This window comes from Ochotona curzoniae, unplaced genomic scaffold (assembly GCF_017591425.1).
Source record: "Ochotona curzoniae isolate NIBS_2020 unplaced genomic scaffold, NIBS_Ocur_1.0 contig_1, whole genome shotgun sequence".
Taxonomy (NCBI): Eukaryota; Metazoa; Chordata; class Mammalia; order Lagomorpha; family Ochotonidae; genus Ochotona; species Ochotona curzoniae.
The window spans coordinates 46,494,962-46,512,615 of record NW_024464918.1 but is presented as its reverse complement, the minus strand read 5'-3'; the positions used below and the strand labels follow the sequence as shown (position 1 = coordinate 46,512,615).

The following is a 17,654-nucleotide window of genomic DNA, read 5'->3' as shown; positions in this document are numbered from 1 at the left end:
ACCTGACCCCAGGACCATCAAGGGTCTTTAGGGTCTTGAAACGGAAATGGGGCTGCTGGGGGAGGGGTGCAGGGTGGCACTGGTGACACACCCTCTTGTTCCTTCCTTGTGCAGGACAGCCCCCGCAGGCTGCAATTCCAGCTCTCCCAGCCCAGCAGACGTGAGGGCACTGCAGAGCCCTGCATGCTGGAAGCTCCATGGTAATGGGTCAGCGTGGGGCCTGGCCCTATCACAGGTTCTACAAAGGCAGTGAACTGCAGGGCTGGGGGTGCCGGGTCCCGGACTGTCACAGACCTGGGGGCAAGGCATGGACAAGGCACCCAGCACCCTTTGGGTCTGCCCTGAGTGGTCATGCTGGTGCAGCCAGCCCATTAGGGACAAGGTCTAGTGTGCTGAGACCACCAGACCTGTTTGAGTGCAGCAGAAGGGCTGGGACACGCCTGAGGAAGACGAGGGTGTGCTATGAGACTCCCCGTGGGTCTTTAGGGATCCGGCTAAACAGCTCTGTACACACGGGAGGCAAAACAAGAGTCCATGGGGAGCAGCTCAGTAGCCACGCAGCTGGGAACCGTGGGGACTCAACGACAGGGTCAGGATGGTGCGGTCACTGGGTCTTGGGCAGGGAGGGCAAGAAGGGATCTTGAGGCAGAGGTGTGCCTTGTCACCTTGGTATATCAGGTCTGCTAGGGCAGGCGCTGAGACCCATTCGTGTGGCTGTGAAGACACCAGGAAGATGGGAGTTTTAAAAATGCAAAAGGCAGATGTAGCACCTGTTGTTCATGATGCCCTAATGCCAGGATTGGACCCCTTCTCTAGCACAGCTTCAGTCTTGTCTCTGGTGGGGCCCAGGTGGTTAGTGGAGTCCTGGCTACCCGAGAGGGAGACCTGGAGGAAGTTTCTGGCCTCCACCCTGGGCCTTGGGTGGACGGGAGATAGATCTCTCTCTCCCTCTCAAGTAAGTAAATTCAGGGGGCTCAGGAGTAGGGGTGCTGTGGCTGCCAGGAGACCAGGCCCCTTGAGTGAGGTGGCTCCCAGTTTCCTGGGATCCCAGGGAAGGGACATTGGTCAGAGGTCTGGGGCTGCAGTGGCACAGTGTGGGCTGAGGAAGGGAAACTTGCTCCCCAAGGCACCACTGCTCCTGGGATGCTGAGGCGATTCACGGCTGGCTTCCAAGTCTCACCAGTGTAAGGCAGGGACTTAGACCAGAGACCTCAAGTGAGGGTGAGTAGTAACTGTGTGAGGAGACCAGGGGGGTGCCCTTGTGAGGAGCCCTCACTTGGGGGCCCTCCTGGTGCCTGGCCCTTGTTCTGCGTCTGCCTGGTGCGTTCTGGCACGCGGGAAGATCGCAGCCTGGATAACCACTGGGCTCTCCATCGCACATCACGGAGGCTAGGCGTGCGAGGTGGGGAGAAGGGGGTGGATTCTGAAACCACTTCGCTAGCGGATCTGGTGCTCGCCACCCTCTCCTGCCTCCGTGGCCTTGGGCTCCGTTGAAAGAGCAGGGCTCGGGACTGAGAAGATGCGAGCCGTTTTGCCTGCCAACGTTGAGGCGGTGCGTTGATCCCGTGAGAGGTGCTCGCTTCCTCCCGCCTTGCGGGATCTTTGAACCGCCTCAGCAGGCGGGCGGCGCCCCAGCCGCAATCCCTGCGCTCCTCCCCTTTTAACTCGGGAGGACTGACCTGGGTCAGCATAAGCCTCTCTCCCGGCGCTGGATGGAAGAGGTTCACAGCCCGGTCTAGGGGGTTCACCGCGAGAGGAGGAGGAGGGGAGATGCCCTGGGGCTGGCGGGACGCAGGGACCAAGGGTGGCGCTAAGCAATGACTGGGCGATCGGCTCCAGTGTGGGCCCCGGATGGGTCCACAGTGCCCGCCTTACTTTGAGCGGCCGGTTTGGGGTGGGATTCTCTGATCCCAGGATGTTGGAGAGGGGGCTGCAGCAGTGCGTTCTAGAGGAGCTCCCGGCGCTGCGAGGTCCTGTGTTCACCTGGGGACCAGTGTGTGTCCCTGGAGTTAGGGAGCCAGGAGACCAGAGGACCTGCAGCAAGAGCCGCTCACCAGCAGTCTCTGGGAGGGGGCTGGAGCTGGGGGACTTAGGACAGGTGGGCCCCACTGTGCTTCACTTAGTGGGTCTGGCAAGTTTTGCTTATGTTGCATACAGGAAGGAAATAACAGTCCGTGTTTGCTGTTTTTTAAAATTAGTTATTATTTGAAAGGGAGATTTATAGAGAGAGAGCAGGAGACAGATCTATCCACTGGTTCACTCTTCAAATGGCTGCGATGACCAGAGCTGAGCTAATTTGAAGCCGGAGCTTCCACTGGGCCTCTCACATGGATGCAGGGGCCCAAGCACTTGGGCCATCTTCCACTGCTTTCTGATCCAGATCCCGGCCTGGGACTGAATCTGGGACCCAAATGGGATATTGGTCCTGCCAGGGAAGGAGGTCCCCACTGCTCCTCTGCTGCCCTCTGCTGGTGGTGGGCAAGAGTGACCGTCTAGCAGCCCTGCCCCGGAACGGGCCTTGCGGGAAGGGAGAGGGCAGCCTCACCTGCCCAGGTGTGCAGGAGAGCAGTATAGGGTACACCTGTCAGGGGAGACATGCCTGCATGTGGCCCAGCAGGAAGGGCCACAGTAGGCCGGTGTGGACAAAAGACGCCTAGCCCTGTCCACACAGGTCCCAACCCCAGAAGTCAGTGTCAGAGGTGGGGACTTGGGCAACTGACGCACTCATGAGTAGGATTTGAGACCCTTCCTTTCAGGGGGTGGGGGAGAGGACAGCCAAAAATGCTGTCCTCCCCCAGGTGCCACCTCCTTGAGGCCGGACTGGGTGAGCCTGGAGTGACGTCCCGACCGTGTCCTCCCTGGAGTCCCTCGTCCTCCATAGGGGGAGGGCCGTGGCCTTTGCCCCATGCTTCTCCCCTTCTTCCTCTGTGGCCCCCGGGTGCTGCACCAGAGCCAGGCCGGCTGGGAGGTCAGAGCTCAGCCACCTGGCAGGTTGGAACGGTCATCTCCAGAACCCTCACTGCCTGGGGCAGGAGACGAGCTGGTGACCATCACACTCCAGGCAGCACTCTCCTCTGCAAACACTCTAACGTGTCCTGCTGGACACTGCCGACTAGCCTGTGACCCAGGTCCTAGGTACTACATCACCCATTGCAACGACTCCAGGCTTGGCTCCTAAGCTTACCCTGTAGTGCCAGCTCTGGCCATCCTTGAGGGAAGTTAAGCAGCACAGAGAAGCTGGCCCCAGGTTGGTCAACGCCATGCTCATTATGGTGGAAGGTGTCTCCTGTTGGTTTGGGGGCACCACAGTCTACCAGAGCTGGGATTACCCTGTCTGGAATTGCCCTGAACAATCTCCCCCCGGACAACACTGACCAGCAGGGTGTCCCCATGGAGACGGGCCTGGAACCTGGTCAGGCCAGATGTACCACTCCCTCGTGTCAGTGAATTCCTTTGATTAAAGGCACATTGGGCTTTATTAAAAGCCCAGGGGAGACGCTGGGTCTGGCCAGTTGGGCCTCAGTGCTGGGCAGCTCCTGCATTTAGCCAGTGTGGTTCAGAGCGACACCCCAACCTGCCATGGAACCCCTAAACTGGGCCTGCTCACCCAACGCACAGAAACTTACTGACGTCATCACGGTGGCAGAAGAAAGCCACTGCTTACTGCAAAGTGCAGAGCAAGGAGCCAGGCAGCTATCGCTTAATTCCTGGGCTCCCTGAGGAGTCAGGATGATGGTTCTTACGGATTGAAATCGGGGTTCAGAGGTGTGTGGTCAGCTCGTGTCCAGGCTCCTGGCTGGTCAGTGGAGCTTGTGAGCTCCCTGTGACTGGTCAGTGATGCTGTGCTCTGTAGGGAATTCGCGGTGGCCAGGTGGGCTCCAGTGGTCTGGGGGTGATGTGGATATGGCAGTTACCTCCCAGCAGACCTGGACTCCCCTGCACAGATCAGCCCAGCACAGCACTGCCGCAAGGTTCTGGTCTACTGGAGGAGCAAATGGCCCCTCGAGTCTGGTGATTAGAACCATGTAAGGTCAGCTGGATCCCTTAGGTCCACGAACTCCTCTTGATACAGAACAGGCAAGGACCCTCGAGTTCAGGGGACAGACAGGGGGCTGGGTCCTGCTTTATGTTTTACGGGCTCAGTTTCAGGAGGGCAGTCATTTTATGACTGCAAAGGGGCACGAGGGTGTATCTGGGGTCTTGGGACAGAAAAGTACTCCTCACAATAGATTGAGTACTCCTCGGGACGTACTAAGCACTACTTTACTTAACCAAAGCCTGAGATTTGGTGAGGTTCCCAGGAGAGGCTGGAGCTCTGGGACGAGGATCCAGGGTGGCCTCCCTCACAGCCTCATGCTCCTTCAGCTTGGAGCCAACACACCACCTTCAAAGGAAAAACAAAAGAACTGCAGGACTATGGTGGGGAGGGTGATGAAATCTGCTAAGTCTTCCCCATCTCTGACACTGACTTCTGGGGTTGGGACCTGTGTGGACAGGGCTAGGCGTCTTTTGTCCACACCGGCCTACTGAGGCCCTTCCTGCTGGGCCACATGCAGGCATGTCTCCCCTGACAGGTGTCCCCTATGCTGCTCTCCTGCACACCTGGGCAGGTGAGGCTGCCCTCTCCCTTCCCGCAAGGCCCGTTCCGGGGCAGGGCTGCTAGACGGTCACTCTTGCCCACCACCAGCAGAGGGCAGCAGAGGAGCAGTGGGGACACTCCAGGATGGAGGGGATGCTGGGGCTGCTGCGGGTAAAAGATGCATTAGTCCAGAGAAAAGCCCAGGGAGCAGTGACTGCAGGAGCAGGGGACAGCACTTCCTGAAAGGGAGGTGCAGGTTGTATTTTTTGTGTACAGAATCTTGTAGCATTCAAAGCAGAGAAAACATGGAAGAGTGGCCAGTGTGAGCTGTCTGCAGGGTGCCAAGTTCAAGGCTGTGGTTCAGCGACCTGGTGCTGTACATAGAAGGATGCAGCTGGCTGAAGCACAGCTCTAACTCACAGCTCTGCTCTCAAGCTCCGACATTACAGCTCTGCCCTCAAAGCTCTGATCTCACCAACACTCATGTGGGAACTTTTGGGCCTCCTGCTCATAGCTGCTACGCACCATGGGTCCTGGACCTTTCATTACAGCAGGGAGGTTTAACATGTTGCTGTGGTGTTGGTGGGAGATGGCGTCTACCTGACTGCAGACTTCAAGGACACCGCCAGGGTGAGGAGGGTTTCAGAGCAGGACTGCTAGGTCCCCAGCCAGGGGCCTGCCCTCCCTGCTGAGTGGGCTCAGCCAGGACCCCGGTGGCCCCTCCCTGAGCTCAGTCCACCACGTGCACACTGCTTCTGCCTCAACTTGGCTGGGATTCCCGTGCCTGAGGTTTTCTCCCACTTTAGCATTTCCCTGGTTACCATACCCATTACCCGCCCTGAGCTGCCTGCCTCCTGGGCATTGGCAAGGGGCCAAAGGACCCTTCTGCCTCAACCTTCCCAGGGCGACCCAGGCAGGACCTTGCTGGGGGAGGTGGACGTGCAGTCCTGGGTCTGACCCAGTTACTACTCTCATTTGAAAATTGTTCTGGAATTTTCACTTACAGCTATTTTAATTTTATTGGAAAGGGCAGGAGGGACAAAGATCTTGCGTCCACTGCCTCATTCTAGCTTGCCCGCACCTGCCGGGAGCCATGAGTGGCAGGGGACCCAGCACTGAGTCATCCTAGGCTGTTTCCCAGACATGTCGGTAGGGTGTTGATTGGATGTTTCAAAAATCCAGAGAAACAGAAATCCTAGGAACTTTTGGTTGTAGACATCTCGGGCATGGCAGCTCTGGATTCAGTCAGAATCCCAATCCCTGGAGATCGCACCTGCCCCAGCTCCCGGGGTGGCTTGGGATGCATTCCTGGCTCCTGCCTGCCACCTGGCCAATCCCCTGCTACTGTGGACAAGTTAATATCCACATTTGGTGGTCTCTGTGTCTCTCTCTGTCAAACAAACAGCAAAACAAAACTAAGGGCCCACCACAATGGCTCAGCGGCTAAATCTAAATCCTCTCCTTGCAAACACCGGGATCCCATATGGGAGCCAGTTTGTGTCCCAGCTGCTCCACTTTCCATCCAGCTCCCTAGTTGTGGTCTGGAAAAGCAGTGGAGGATAGCCCAAGTCCTTGGGACCCTGCACCCTCATGGGAGACCCAGAAGAAGTTCCTGGTGCCTGGTTTTGGATTGACTGGTTTTGGTTCACTTGGGAGAGTGAACTATCAGACAGAAGATCTTTCCCTTGTATCCCCTCTATGTAAATCTGCCTTTCCAGGGGCCTGGCATGGCAGCCTAGTGGCTAAAGTTCTTATCACACATGCACCAGGATAACATAAGGGCACTGCTTTATGTCCTGGCTCCTCCTTCCCATCCGACTCCCTGCTTGTGGCCTGGGAAAGCAGTTGAGAATGTCCGAAGGTCTTGGGATGCTGCACCTGTGTGGGAGACCTGGAGAAGCTCCTGGATCAGCTCTGGCCACGTGGTGGCCACTTGGTGAGTGTGTTAGCGGATGCAAAATCTTTCTCTCTGTTTCTCCTTCTCTCTCTATAAATCTGCCCTTTCAAGAAAAACAAATCTTTTAAAAAGATCTTTCCAATTAAAATAATAAAATTTAAAAATAACTATTAATTAATTAAAACTCAGATAAAAGCTGACATGTGGGCCTGGCGGCGTGGCCTAGCGGCTTAAGTCCTCGCCTTGAATGCGCCAGGATCCCATATCGGTGCTGGTTCTAATCCCAGCAGCTCCACTTCCCTTCCAGCTCCCTGCTTGTGGCCTGGGAAGGCAGTCGAGGACGGCCCAAAGCCTTGGGACCCTGCACCCACGTGGGAGACCCGGAAGAAGTTCCTGGATCCTGGCTTTGGATCGGCATAGCATCGGCCGTTGCGCTCACTTGGGGAGTGAATCATCGGACGGAAGATCTTCCTCCCTGTCTCTCCTCCTCTCTGTATATCTGACTTTCCAATAAGTAAATAAATCTTAAAAAGAAAAAAAAGTTGACATGTGATGGACAAGCCTGTACCTGCCTCCAAGACCCTCAGCCCTGTCCCGGTCAGCTCCAGGATGTCAAGGTCCTGGAGTCTGGGCAGGCTCTGGCCCCCAGGGAGAGGTAGCCTGATGGACAGGGCCCAACTCAGTGCCCCCTCTGCCCAGGCTTGACAGGAACCTCTGGCCTCTGGTCTTCGTGTTGACACAAGCTTGCTCACCGCAGCCGAGGCCACTTCCTTCCTGCCCTGCCCAGGGCTGTGACTTTGTGAAGTCATTTCCCCACAGATTGAGCCCCAGGCTGGCGTAGGTGAGTCCTTCTCCTGGGGCCGGGTGGGCACAGGGATGTGGGGGGAGGGACAGGATGTGAATACAGCCCACTGCCTCCCAGCCAGTGGCTCAGGGCAGGGATGCATGTGGGAGCCCAGTGTTTGGTGTCAGGCAGCGCTGAGGGACCCAGGGCTCTGCAGGGGTGTGGAGCTGGGAAGGTACACACAGGGATGCATGTGGGCAGGGCCTGAGGCCGGGGACAGAGTGGGGGCGAGGAGTGGGTGTGTGAGTTCAAACTAGGTAGGACCATGCAGCTGAGAGCCCTTCCTGGCAACGTGATTTGTGGTGTCAGCTGCAGGCTGTGCTGTGTCCATTGTAGAAAGATGGAGAACAGCCCAAGGCTCGCCTCAGGTCTTCCACGCAGACCCCAGGATGCTGAACAGCCTGAGTTGGCAGGTGATCCCTGGCTGCTATGGGGCACAGGTGCTCATGGGATAACAGTCATGTGCAGAGGGGATGTGTGAAGGATGTTGGCAGCCCCTTGTCCATCATTCAGATGACTTTGTACAACTTCCCTTCACTTAGCAGGACCCAAGCTCCTCTTCTGCTTGTCTGTATAGAGACCGGAGGTTAGGGGGGACTGGGAGGCCTTGTCTGGGCCCCAGCCCAGGAACTGGAAGCACTTCTTGTCTTCCAGGATTGAAGATGGTCACTCGTCCTGGCCAGACCACTCTCTTGCCTCTGAGCTTCCCGAGTTTGTGACAGTCTGGTTCTGGATCAGACAACAGCCATCTCAGCCGTGTGCCGTTCCTGACCCCTGTGTCTCTGTGTGGTGCTAAGCCTGGGACCCTGACAGGGCTGTGGACATGGCCGGGGTCCGCTGCAAGTTGGCCCAGTACCTGGAGGAACTGGAGGAGCTAGACCTCAAGAAGTTCAAGATGCACCTGGAAGACTACCCCCCCAACCAGGGCTGTGTCCCCCTCCCCAAGGGCCAGATGGCCAGGGCTGACCCCATGGATCTCGCCACCCTCATGATCAAGGTCAATGGGGAGGAGAGGGCCTGGGCCATGGCCCTGTGGATCTTCATGGCCATCAACAGGAGAGACCTTTACGAGAAGGCCAAAAGGGATGAACCGGCGTGGGGTGAGTGGGCAGATGGCTTTTAACACACAGATGTCAGCTGTTGTGCAGGGAGAGATGCGAGGGGTACAGGTGGGGGGAAGAGAGGACATTTGGGGTGACACGAACACCCTGGGTGGCACTGGAACCCCTTGGTCCTGCAAGACCAAAGCTTGTGGGAGGGAAGGAGAGAGGGGGGAGAAAGGGAGGGGGGAGCCTGCTGAGCTGAGAGTTCAAAGCAGAGGCACAGTGACAGGATGGTTGCCCCTTGCCTCTTAGTCTTTGTGGGATGGGCTGGCCAGCATGGCCTCTTCCCCACTTGTCCCCTGGGCCTGGACTTACCAGTGGTGCACGCTGGGAGTGTGGGTGGGTCAGATTGACTGGTGAACAAGCTGACCAGGGCAGGTCCTCAGATCTGCCTCCCTATCGGCAGGGAGCCAGGTCAGGAGTGAACCGGGACTGTAGCCGGTGCTCTGACATGGAGTGTGAGGTCCCTAACTGTGGTTTACTGCTGAACCATGCACTTGCCTTGGTGAGTGGGCACTTTAAAGCTTTCCAGGTGAGTCTAGAGCAGCCAGATCCTACATGAGGCAGGACAGTAATTCAAGCACCCAGAGCTCTTCACTTGGAAGCCTGAAATATGGGTGACAGGGTGGGAGTCCCTGGGATCAGAGTGGAAGCCCCATCTTGGCCGTCTCTGGGACACAGACTGCTTTCCAAATAGCGAAAAAAAAAAAAAGTAGAAAAGAGTCATGGCCTGCCTCAGGTCTGCTGATTGATTTCTGCGCTTGGAGGTGACAGAGGGACACAATGGCACTGCCTGGCCGTGTACCTGCTGCCCTCCACTCTGAGTCATGTGCTGCTTTGGGGTATCTGGACAGGGACTGGTGATAGCTGCCCAGTGTCTTCCTCTGGGAGCTCTGTTTGTGACCTGTTGCCTTGTTAGCAGGTTCAAATCCTGCAGCTGCTTCTAACCCCATTGTGATATGCCAAGGGGAGCTCACTGAGGAGTCGTCGATGGGGGTGCTGGGGTACCTCGCCAGGCTCTCTTTCTGCCATTGGAAGAAAGGTAAGCAGCATGGTGGGGTGTCCTCCTGGTGCGGGCTTTGTCCGTAGTCATGGGTGTGTGTGTGTCCTAGATTACTGCAGGAAGTACCGCAGGCACGTGCTCAGCCGGTTCCAGTGCATTGAGGACAGGAACGCCCGGCTGGGTGAGAGCGTCAACCTCAACAGGCGCTACACCCGGCTCCGCCTGGCCAAGGAGCACCCGAGTCGGCAGGAGCGGGAGCAGCAGCTGGTGGCCATTGGCAAGACACCAGTGCGGGACAGCCCAGCCAGCCCCGTGCGCGTGGAGATGCTCTTTGAGGCAGATGAGGAGTGCCCGGGGCCCGTGCGCACAGTGGTGCTGCAGGGGACAGCGGGGATTGGCAAGACCATTCTGGCCCGCAAGATCATGCTGGACTGGGCCTCAGGACAGCTCTTCCAGAGAAGCTTTGACTTCCTGTTCTACATCCACTGCCGGGAGCTGAGCCTGGGCACACACCGGAGCCTGGGCGAGCTGATTGCTGGCTGCTGCCCCGACCCCAGCCCGCCTGTGCAGCAGATGCTGCAGCGGCCGGCCCGCGTGCTGTTCCTCATGGATGGCTTTGATGAGCTGCAGGGCGCCTTTGATGAGTGCCCTGGGGCGACCTGCTGTGACTGGCGGGCATCTGTGCGTGGAGACATCCTGCTGGGCAGCCTCATCCGGAAGCAGCTGCTGCCCGAGGCCTCGCTGCTCATCACCACCAGGCCCGTGGCCCTGGAGAAGCTGCAGCATCTCCTGGAGCGGCCACGGCACGTGGCTGTGCTGGGCTTCTCAGAGGCGCAGCGCAGGGAGTACTTCTTCAAGTTCTTTCCCGAGGAGGCGCAGGCGCGGGAGGCCTTCCGCCTGCTGCAGGAGAACGAGGTGCTGCTCAGCATGTGTTGCATCCCCCTGGTATGCTGGATTGTGTGCACAGGGCTGCGCCAGCAGATGGGGGCCAGGACCACGACCTGCAAGACCACCACTGCTGTGTACACCTGCTTCCTGTCCAGCCTGCTGCAGGCCCGGGGTGGTGGCCCGGAGCCTGGCCTCCCCAGCCACTTGCGGGGTCTCTGTTCCCTGGCGGCCGACGGCATCTGGAACCAGAAGATTCTGTTCGAGGAGTGGGACCTGCGGCGGCACGGCCTGCGAGAGGCGGAGGTGTCAGCTTTCTTGAGCATGAGCCTGTTTCAGAAGGAGGTGGACTGCGAGGCCTTCTACAGCTTCGTGCACCTGACCTTCCAGGAGTTCTTCGCTGCCATGTACTACATGCTAGAGGAGGAGGAGGGGGCAGGGACCGCCTCCCCGGGCAGGGGCGGCTCCGAGCTCCCACCCCGGGACGTGAGGGTCCTGCTGGAGAACTATGGCAGGTTTGAGAAGGGGTACCTGATTTTTGTCGTGCGGTTCCTCTTTGGGCTGGTGAACCAGGACAGGGCCGCATACCTGGAGAAGAAGCTGGGCTGCAGCGTGTCTCGGCAGGTGCGGCCGGAGCTGCTGCGCTGGATCGAGGCGAAGGCAGAGGCCAAGAAGCTGCAGGTGCAGCCGAGCCAGCTGGAGCTGTTCTATTGCCTGTACGAGACGCAGGAGGATACATTCGTGAGGGCAGCCATGGACCACTTCCCCAGGATCGAGCTCAGCCTGTCCACCCGCATGGACCACGTGGTCGCCTCCTTCTGTATCGCGAACTGCCGCAGTGTAGAATCTCTCTCGCTCGGGCTTCTGCAGAGCTCATCCAAGGAGGAAGGGGAGGAAGAGGAGGACGAGGAGGAGGAGGAGGGCTGGCTTGCTGCCGAGGGCCGGCACATGTGCCTGCGCCCTCCTGCAGCCTGCCCATCGAGGTAAGGGAGCCGGGCTGCAGGCCTGGGTAGATCAGGGACCTGCCCCTGCTCCTCATTCTTGGCACTTGCCTCCACTTTTCCATTTGCTTCTCTAAAGTTATTTTGAGAAGCAGAGAGACAGCTCCTGCCCTCTGGCTCACTCCCTGCATGCCTGCAGTGCCTGAAGTTGTACTGGCGCTGGGGCTGGGAGCTGGGACACAGCCGAGGCCTCCTGGCAGGTGGCAGAGATTCAAGTAACCAAGCCTACAGATGCTACTCCCAGGTCTGCATGGATGGAGGCTGGAGTTAGGGATGGGTGAGGCTCGAGCCCAGACGCTGGGATGAGGGATGCAAAGACCTGTCTAACAGATTCTTTGTGTATTTTCATTGAGAGAAAGAGAGAGATATCCTCTATCTGCTGATTTGTCCCCCAAATGGCTGCATAGGTTGAAGCTGAGCCGGCTAAAAGCCAGGAGCCTCTTCCAGGTCTCCCATGCAGGTGCAGGGTCCCAAGCACTTGGGCTGTCCTCCATTGCTTTCCCAGGCCATAGGCAGGGGGCTGGGTGGGAAGGGGCTGCCCGTCTAGGATGCTGGTGCTGCTGGCAGAGGATTAGCTAGCTACAGCACCAGACCAGTGCCTTTTTCTGTTTTTTGAAGTGGTGTCTGGAAGCTTCGTAGGAGTGATGGCTGATCCTCTGTGTGCCCCTGGGCATGATCCTCTGTCCTGCACAGGAGTCAGCATGGGAGACAACAGAACAGGACAACTTGGTGGGACATGGACCCCTGTCTCTGGTCCCTGAGATGGGAGACCCTGTCAGGCTGTTTGGCAATACCAAAGGCCATCAGGCTCCTGGCCCAGTGCAGCAGCCCCTGGAGGTGCTGCCTGCCTAGGCCCCTGATGTGTGGCCCCTGCCTTCTCCCCAGGAGCCTCCCAGGCCACCAGGCCAGTTCTCCATGTGGCCTGATTTTCCGCGCCCTGATCTGTTCCCCAGGTCAGTGAGCTGCTACCCCACATCGGGCCTCTGTCGGAGCCTCTTCTCGGTTCTCGGCTCCAACCCGAGCCTGGTGGAGCTGGACCTGAGTGACAACAGCCTGGGGGACCCAGGAATGAGGGTGCTGTGTGAGGCGCTCCAGCACCCCGGCTGTGGCATTCGCAGACTCTGGTGAGCCGTGTGTATGCTGTGCTCAGGGAGGGAATGGGATAGGCTCCCAGGGACGGGGTCCCAGCCTGGGAGCACCGGTGTGGTGACACCTGTGAGAATGTGGCCACCTGGGCCTTTGCTGCCGGAGAAGGCATCCCTCCACACACCCAGGACTGATGCCGCTGCCTTGTGCCCGGTGGCCAGGCTGGGCCGCTGTGGCCTCTCCCACCAGTGCTGCTTCGACCTCTCTCTGGTGCTGAGTGGCAGCCAGAAGTTGGCAGAGCTGGACCTGAGCGACAACACCCTGGGCGACTTTGGGGTCAGGCTGCTGTGCGTGGGGCTCAGACACTTGTCCTGCCAGCTGCAGAAACTCTGGTGAGTTGGCACCGCTGGGCACTCACTCCAGCCTTGCTGCCCATCCCCTGCCTGGTGGAGCCTTGCCCGCCTCACATTATGTGGTGTGTGTGTGTTCCGCTGTAGTAAGGAGGACAGCAGAGGGCTGAGATGAACTCAGCAGACCTGCCTGTCATCACAGCTTCCTGTTGGACACAGGCCTGGGGCTTTGCCCCCCAGGTATGGCCTGGAATGTAGAATAGCAGGCCCCAGGGGCAGCGGTTGGGGGACAAGGCTTTGATTCTCTGCTGTCTTCCTTGAAGGCTGGTCAGCTGCTGCCTCACGTCCGCCTGCTGTCCAGATCTTGCCTTGGTCCTTGGCACCAACCACTCCCTGACTGGGCTGTACTTGGGGGAAAATGCTCTGGGAGACGATGGGGTCAGCCTCCTGTGCGACAAGCTCAAGCATCCACAGTGCAGCCTGCGCAAACTAGGGTGAGTCCTTGCTGTGGTCGTGGGTCACTGCCTCTTCTGTGGCCATCAGCTCAGGGACTCAGGCCCTGGGGGCACTGCCGTGGGCCTGAGGGAGCCAGGACCTTGGTGCTGAGCCCGGCTCCTGCTCCTAGGGTCCGCTGTCTGCCCCCCACTTCCTCCATGAGTGCCTCCCTGCTCTGGCTCAGGTCACGTCAGGCCCTGCTGTGGAGTCCAGCTTCCTGTTATGGGCCAGCACTGACTTGTGGTCCAGGGTTTCACTGCCGCTTTTCTGATTCCATGGAAATGACTGACACTTCCTGGGCTATCTCATGCCTTCCCCACCCATCAACACCACAGACACAAGGGTGACACACAGCAGTGTAGACACCAACATCACAGACATGAGGGTCACACAGCCAGTGTAGACACCAACATCACAGACACACCAACAACACAGACACACCAACAACACAGACACAAGAGTGACACAGCCAGTGTAGACACCAGCATCACAGACATGAGGATCACACAGCCAGTATAGACACCAATACCAAAGACACAAGGCTCACACACAGCAGTGTAGACACCAACAACACAGACACAAGGGTCACACACAGCAGTGTAGACACCAACAACACAGACACAAGGGTCACACACAGCAGTGCAGACACCAACATCACAGACATGAGGGTGGTCACACAGCCAGTGTAGACACCAACAAGATAGACATGAGGGTGGTCACATATGCCCAATCTCAAGGCCTCAGTAGCATGCACATGTAAAGAAGTGGAAGTTTCTTTCAGCTACCCTGATAACCATCCCATCATCCATCATGAGTGTGCATCCTTACACTCATATCCCCATCCATACACCACTCTGCACCTCCATCCATCATCCATGCTTCCATCCATGTATCTATCCACCCACCCACCCATTTACTCATCTTTTCATTTATCTATACAGCCATCCATGCATTTACCCACCCACCCATCCATCTACCTATCCATCCATCCATCCATCAGACATGCACCATCTGTCCATCCATCCACCCACCCCTGCTCTGCTCATGCACCCTTTCCTTCACTCATCCTGATAATCTCTGTGTGTTAGTTTCCTGGCCACTATAACAAAGTAACAAACACAGAGGGGCTCAGTAACACAGTTTATTGGCTCTCAGTTCTGGCAACTGAAGTCTGACAGGAAAGGGCTGTAGTGTTGGTTCTTTGGAGAACTGTGGGAAGAATCTATCCACACTTCCCTTCCAGCTTGTGGTGGTTTTCAGGCAGCCTTTGGCATTGTATGGCTTACAGGGTGGAGGAGAGGGACAAGACAAGGAGCCTGGGTCTCCTCTCCCACACATCTGCTCTTGGACAAGAGAAAAGCCTGAGATGTCACAAGGGCGCCCTCTCGTGTGAGGGTTAGGGTTACGGTTAGGCACTGCACAGCAGGTGAGCACAGGTGTTTGGAGAGCAGCTTGCAGCTTTTCTGTGGGAAGTGATACCAGAGAGAGTCCATTGCTGCATGTGTGTGTGCGCGTGCGCCTGTGTACAAACATGTGTGTACGTGTATAAGTGTGTACACGAGTGTGTGTATAATCTGCATGGGAAGGAGGGGGTGGAAGGGGAGTGTGAACTGGCCGCTTTTACTCTTTCTGTTGCCGGGTTCCAGACAAGGGTCCACTGAGTCCTCAGCTGTGTTTTCTACAGCTCTGGGTCTCCAGACTCCCCGCTGGGCAGCTGCACACTGCCCCTGAGGGACTGGGCACTGAGGGCACCCCTTCTTCCTCCCTTAGGCTGGTGAGCTCTGGCCTCACCTCGGTATGCTGTGCAGCCATTTCTGCAGCTCTTGGCAGCAGCAAGAGCCTCACGCACCTTTATCTGCGGGGCAACGCTCTGGGGGACAACGGGCTGAAGCTGCTGTGCCAAGGCCTCCTTCACCCCAGCTGCAGGTTGCAGATGTTGGAGTGAGTTCCTGGGCGGCCTGAGGGGAGGTGGAGTGATTGCTGGGAAGGCCCTGGAGGGGTCCGTGTCTGGAACTGGCAGGGCCGGGCCCAGGGGCCTGGGCTGCTGGTCTAATCTCCCCACGCCTGGCAGGCTGGACAGCTGCAGCCTCTCCTCGCATTGCTGCTGGGACCTCTGCCGGCTTCTGACCTCCAACCGCAGCCTGCAGAAGCTGAGCCTGGGCAGCAACGACCTGGGAGACCTGGGGGTGATGATGCTGTGCGAGGTCCTCCGCCAGCCAGGCTGCCCCCTGCAGCGGCTGTGGTGAGTGTGAGCAGAGATGAGGCCGACCCCCAAGGGAGCCCATTGAGCTGGATAATCCGCAGTTCAGGCTCCGAGGGAATCCAGGGGCTACAGAATGTTCTTGGGGGAGGTGCCCCAGTATGCATGAGAGAGAGAGAGGTCACCGGGGTGTGACCGATGCGGCAGGGGCCACGCACACACCATGTGTTTAGAACAGTCGTGAACAGTGGCTGCTAGGGCCTGCGGGCGTCCATGAGGTGCCATGCCAAAGTGTCCGCGTGCTCTGCAGGCTGTGCGAGATGTACTTCAACCCCGAGACGACACGCGCTCTGGAGGCGCTGAGAGAAGAAAAGCCGGCACTGACGCTAGTCTTTGAGCCCGCCTGGTAGGCGCAGACTTGGACCCCTGCAGCCAGCGCTCTGAGGTCCCGTGCGGGGTGCGCCCAGGCACCACCCAAAGCCAGAGAGCTTTGCGGCTTTTGTGGTGCGGCTGGAGAGCAAGACCTATGGTGGTGCCTTCTTGCGGGGAACGAGCCCACCCCCCTGCGTCCATGGCGGAGACCCCTGCCCGGCTGCTCCTTGCCAGCCCCTGTGGTGAGACTGCGTGTGCCTTCTGACTGCAGGCTTCCGGTTGATTGTGAATCCACTGGGCACAAAGTGGTGGGGGCTGCAGGCTGCCTTGCACCCTGTAGCTGCTACTGATTTATTGTTAATGTTGTGTAATGGATACATTTCCTGGGCCTGGTGCAATAGCATAGCGGCTAAAAGTCCTCGCCTTGAACGTGCCGGGATCCCATATGGGCGCCGGTTCTAATCTCGGCAGCCCTGCTTCCCACCCAGCTCCTTGCCTGTGGCCTGGGAAAGCAGCCGAGGACGGCCCAAAGCTTTGGGACCCTGCATCCGCGTGGGAGACCTGGAAGAAGCTCCTGGCTCCCAGCTTTGGACTGGCTCAGCTCCCAGCCATTGCAGCTGCTTGGGAAGTGAACCATCGGATGGAAGATCTTCCTCTCTGTTTCTCCTCCTCTCTGTATAAATGACTTTCCAATAAAAATAAATAAATCTTTAAAAAGAAATAGATACATTTTCTGATGAGGATTCCTGCCCATGGGAGCTGGCTGACATTTTGGATACAGCACAATACACATACATGTTATGTGTGTACTTATTGTGTTAAACTGTTTCCTTAATGTTCAAAAAAGAGTATCTTGAAATGTAAAATACTTAAATTCATAAAGATGGATTAGATTGCTTTATGAATGTATACATCTTCTTGTGGGCATGGGGGCATGGGCCGAGCCATTGCCTGGGACTGCAGTGCCCAGGAACTAGTCTGCTTCCTGTCCCGTCTAGCTTCCTGCTGATGCACCTGCAAGGGCAGCCCGAGTGCATGGGCCTCTGAACACACGTGGGAGAGCTGGATGCAGCTCCAGGCCTGGCCCAGGCCCTGCTGTGGTGGGCGTTTGGGGAAAGTTTCTCACTGTGTGTGACTCCGTCTTCCCTTTGTTGAATGCCTCGGGCGGGAGTGGGGGGCGTGGTCCATGCAACAGCTCTGCCTTCCTGTGGGAAGCTGCACACCCAAACCCTGGCTGGTTTCAGTTCCTTCAGGAGCCAGATAGCAACTGTCTTGGAGTGGTTACAACTTGGGGCCAAGGCTCAGATGGAAGTGATTGCATCAGGGACTTGAGCGTTCCTGGCTCCCAGGGCAGGACCTGCGCCCTGCAAGCTCTCCTCAACTGGTGGGAGCAATCGCGAGCTTCCTATTTCTTCTCACAAAGCAGAGTTACAGAAAGAGAGGGAAAGAGAGAGATTGAGAGATCCAGAAACAGACAGACAGACACACACACACACACACACACACACACACACACACACACACACACAGACATCTTCCACTCGCTGCTTCACTTCCCAATGGCTACAATGGCCAGGGCTGTGCCAGGCTGAAGTGGGAGCCTGGAGACTGCAAACAAGTCCCCTGCATGGCTGTCGAGTCTAAGCACTGAGCCACCCTCCCCTGCTTCCCACATACATTAGCAGGGAGCTGGAATGAAACCAGAGCAAGTGGGGCTTGAACTGGTACCATATGGGATTTCAGCACCTCAGGTAGAGGCTCAACCCACTGTGCCACAAGGTCAGCCTGTTTCTTTGTCCTTAACTACATTTTGTCTATGCCTCTGTCCTCAGCTCAGCA

The 17,654-nt window shown here is 57.7% G+C and overlaps 1 protein-coding gene across 2 annotated transcripts; it reads left to right on the top strand.

Annotated features, from left to right (window-relative positions):
* Nucleotides 1-7,283: 7,283 nt before the first annotated feature.
* On the top strand, nt 7,284-16,127 carry NLRP3 (NLR family pyrin domain containing 3). 2 transcript variants are annotated; one of them, XM_040973522.1, is made up of 10 exons: nt 7,284-7,317; nt 7,975-8,420; nt 9,346-9,465; nt 9,536-11,294; nt 12,266-12,436; nt 12,620-12,790; nt 13,072-13,242; nt 15,014-15,184; nt 15,315-15,485; nt 15,754-16,127. In XM_040973522.1, exons 2-10 carry the CDS (start codon nt 8,144-8,146, stop codon nt 15,851-15,853), a joined length of 3,111 nt encoding a protein of 1,036 aa, XP_040829456.1. In that variant the 5' UTR covers nt 7,284-7,317; nt 7,975-8,143; the 3' UTR covers nt 15,854-16,127. The 2 variants fall into 2 exon arrangements, with proteins under 2 accessions (XP_040829456.1, XP_040829465.1); XM_040973531.1 differs by lacking the exon at nt 7,284-7,317 and having other exon boundaries at nt 7,388-8,420.
* Nucleotides 16,128-17,654: the final 1,527 nt, after the last annotated feature.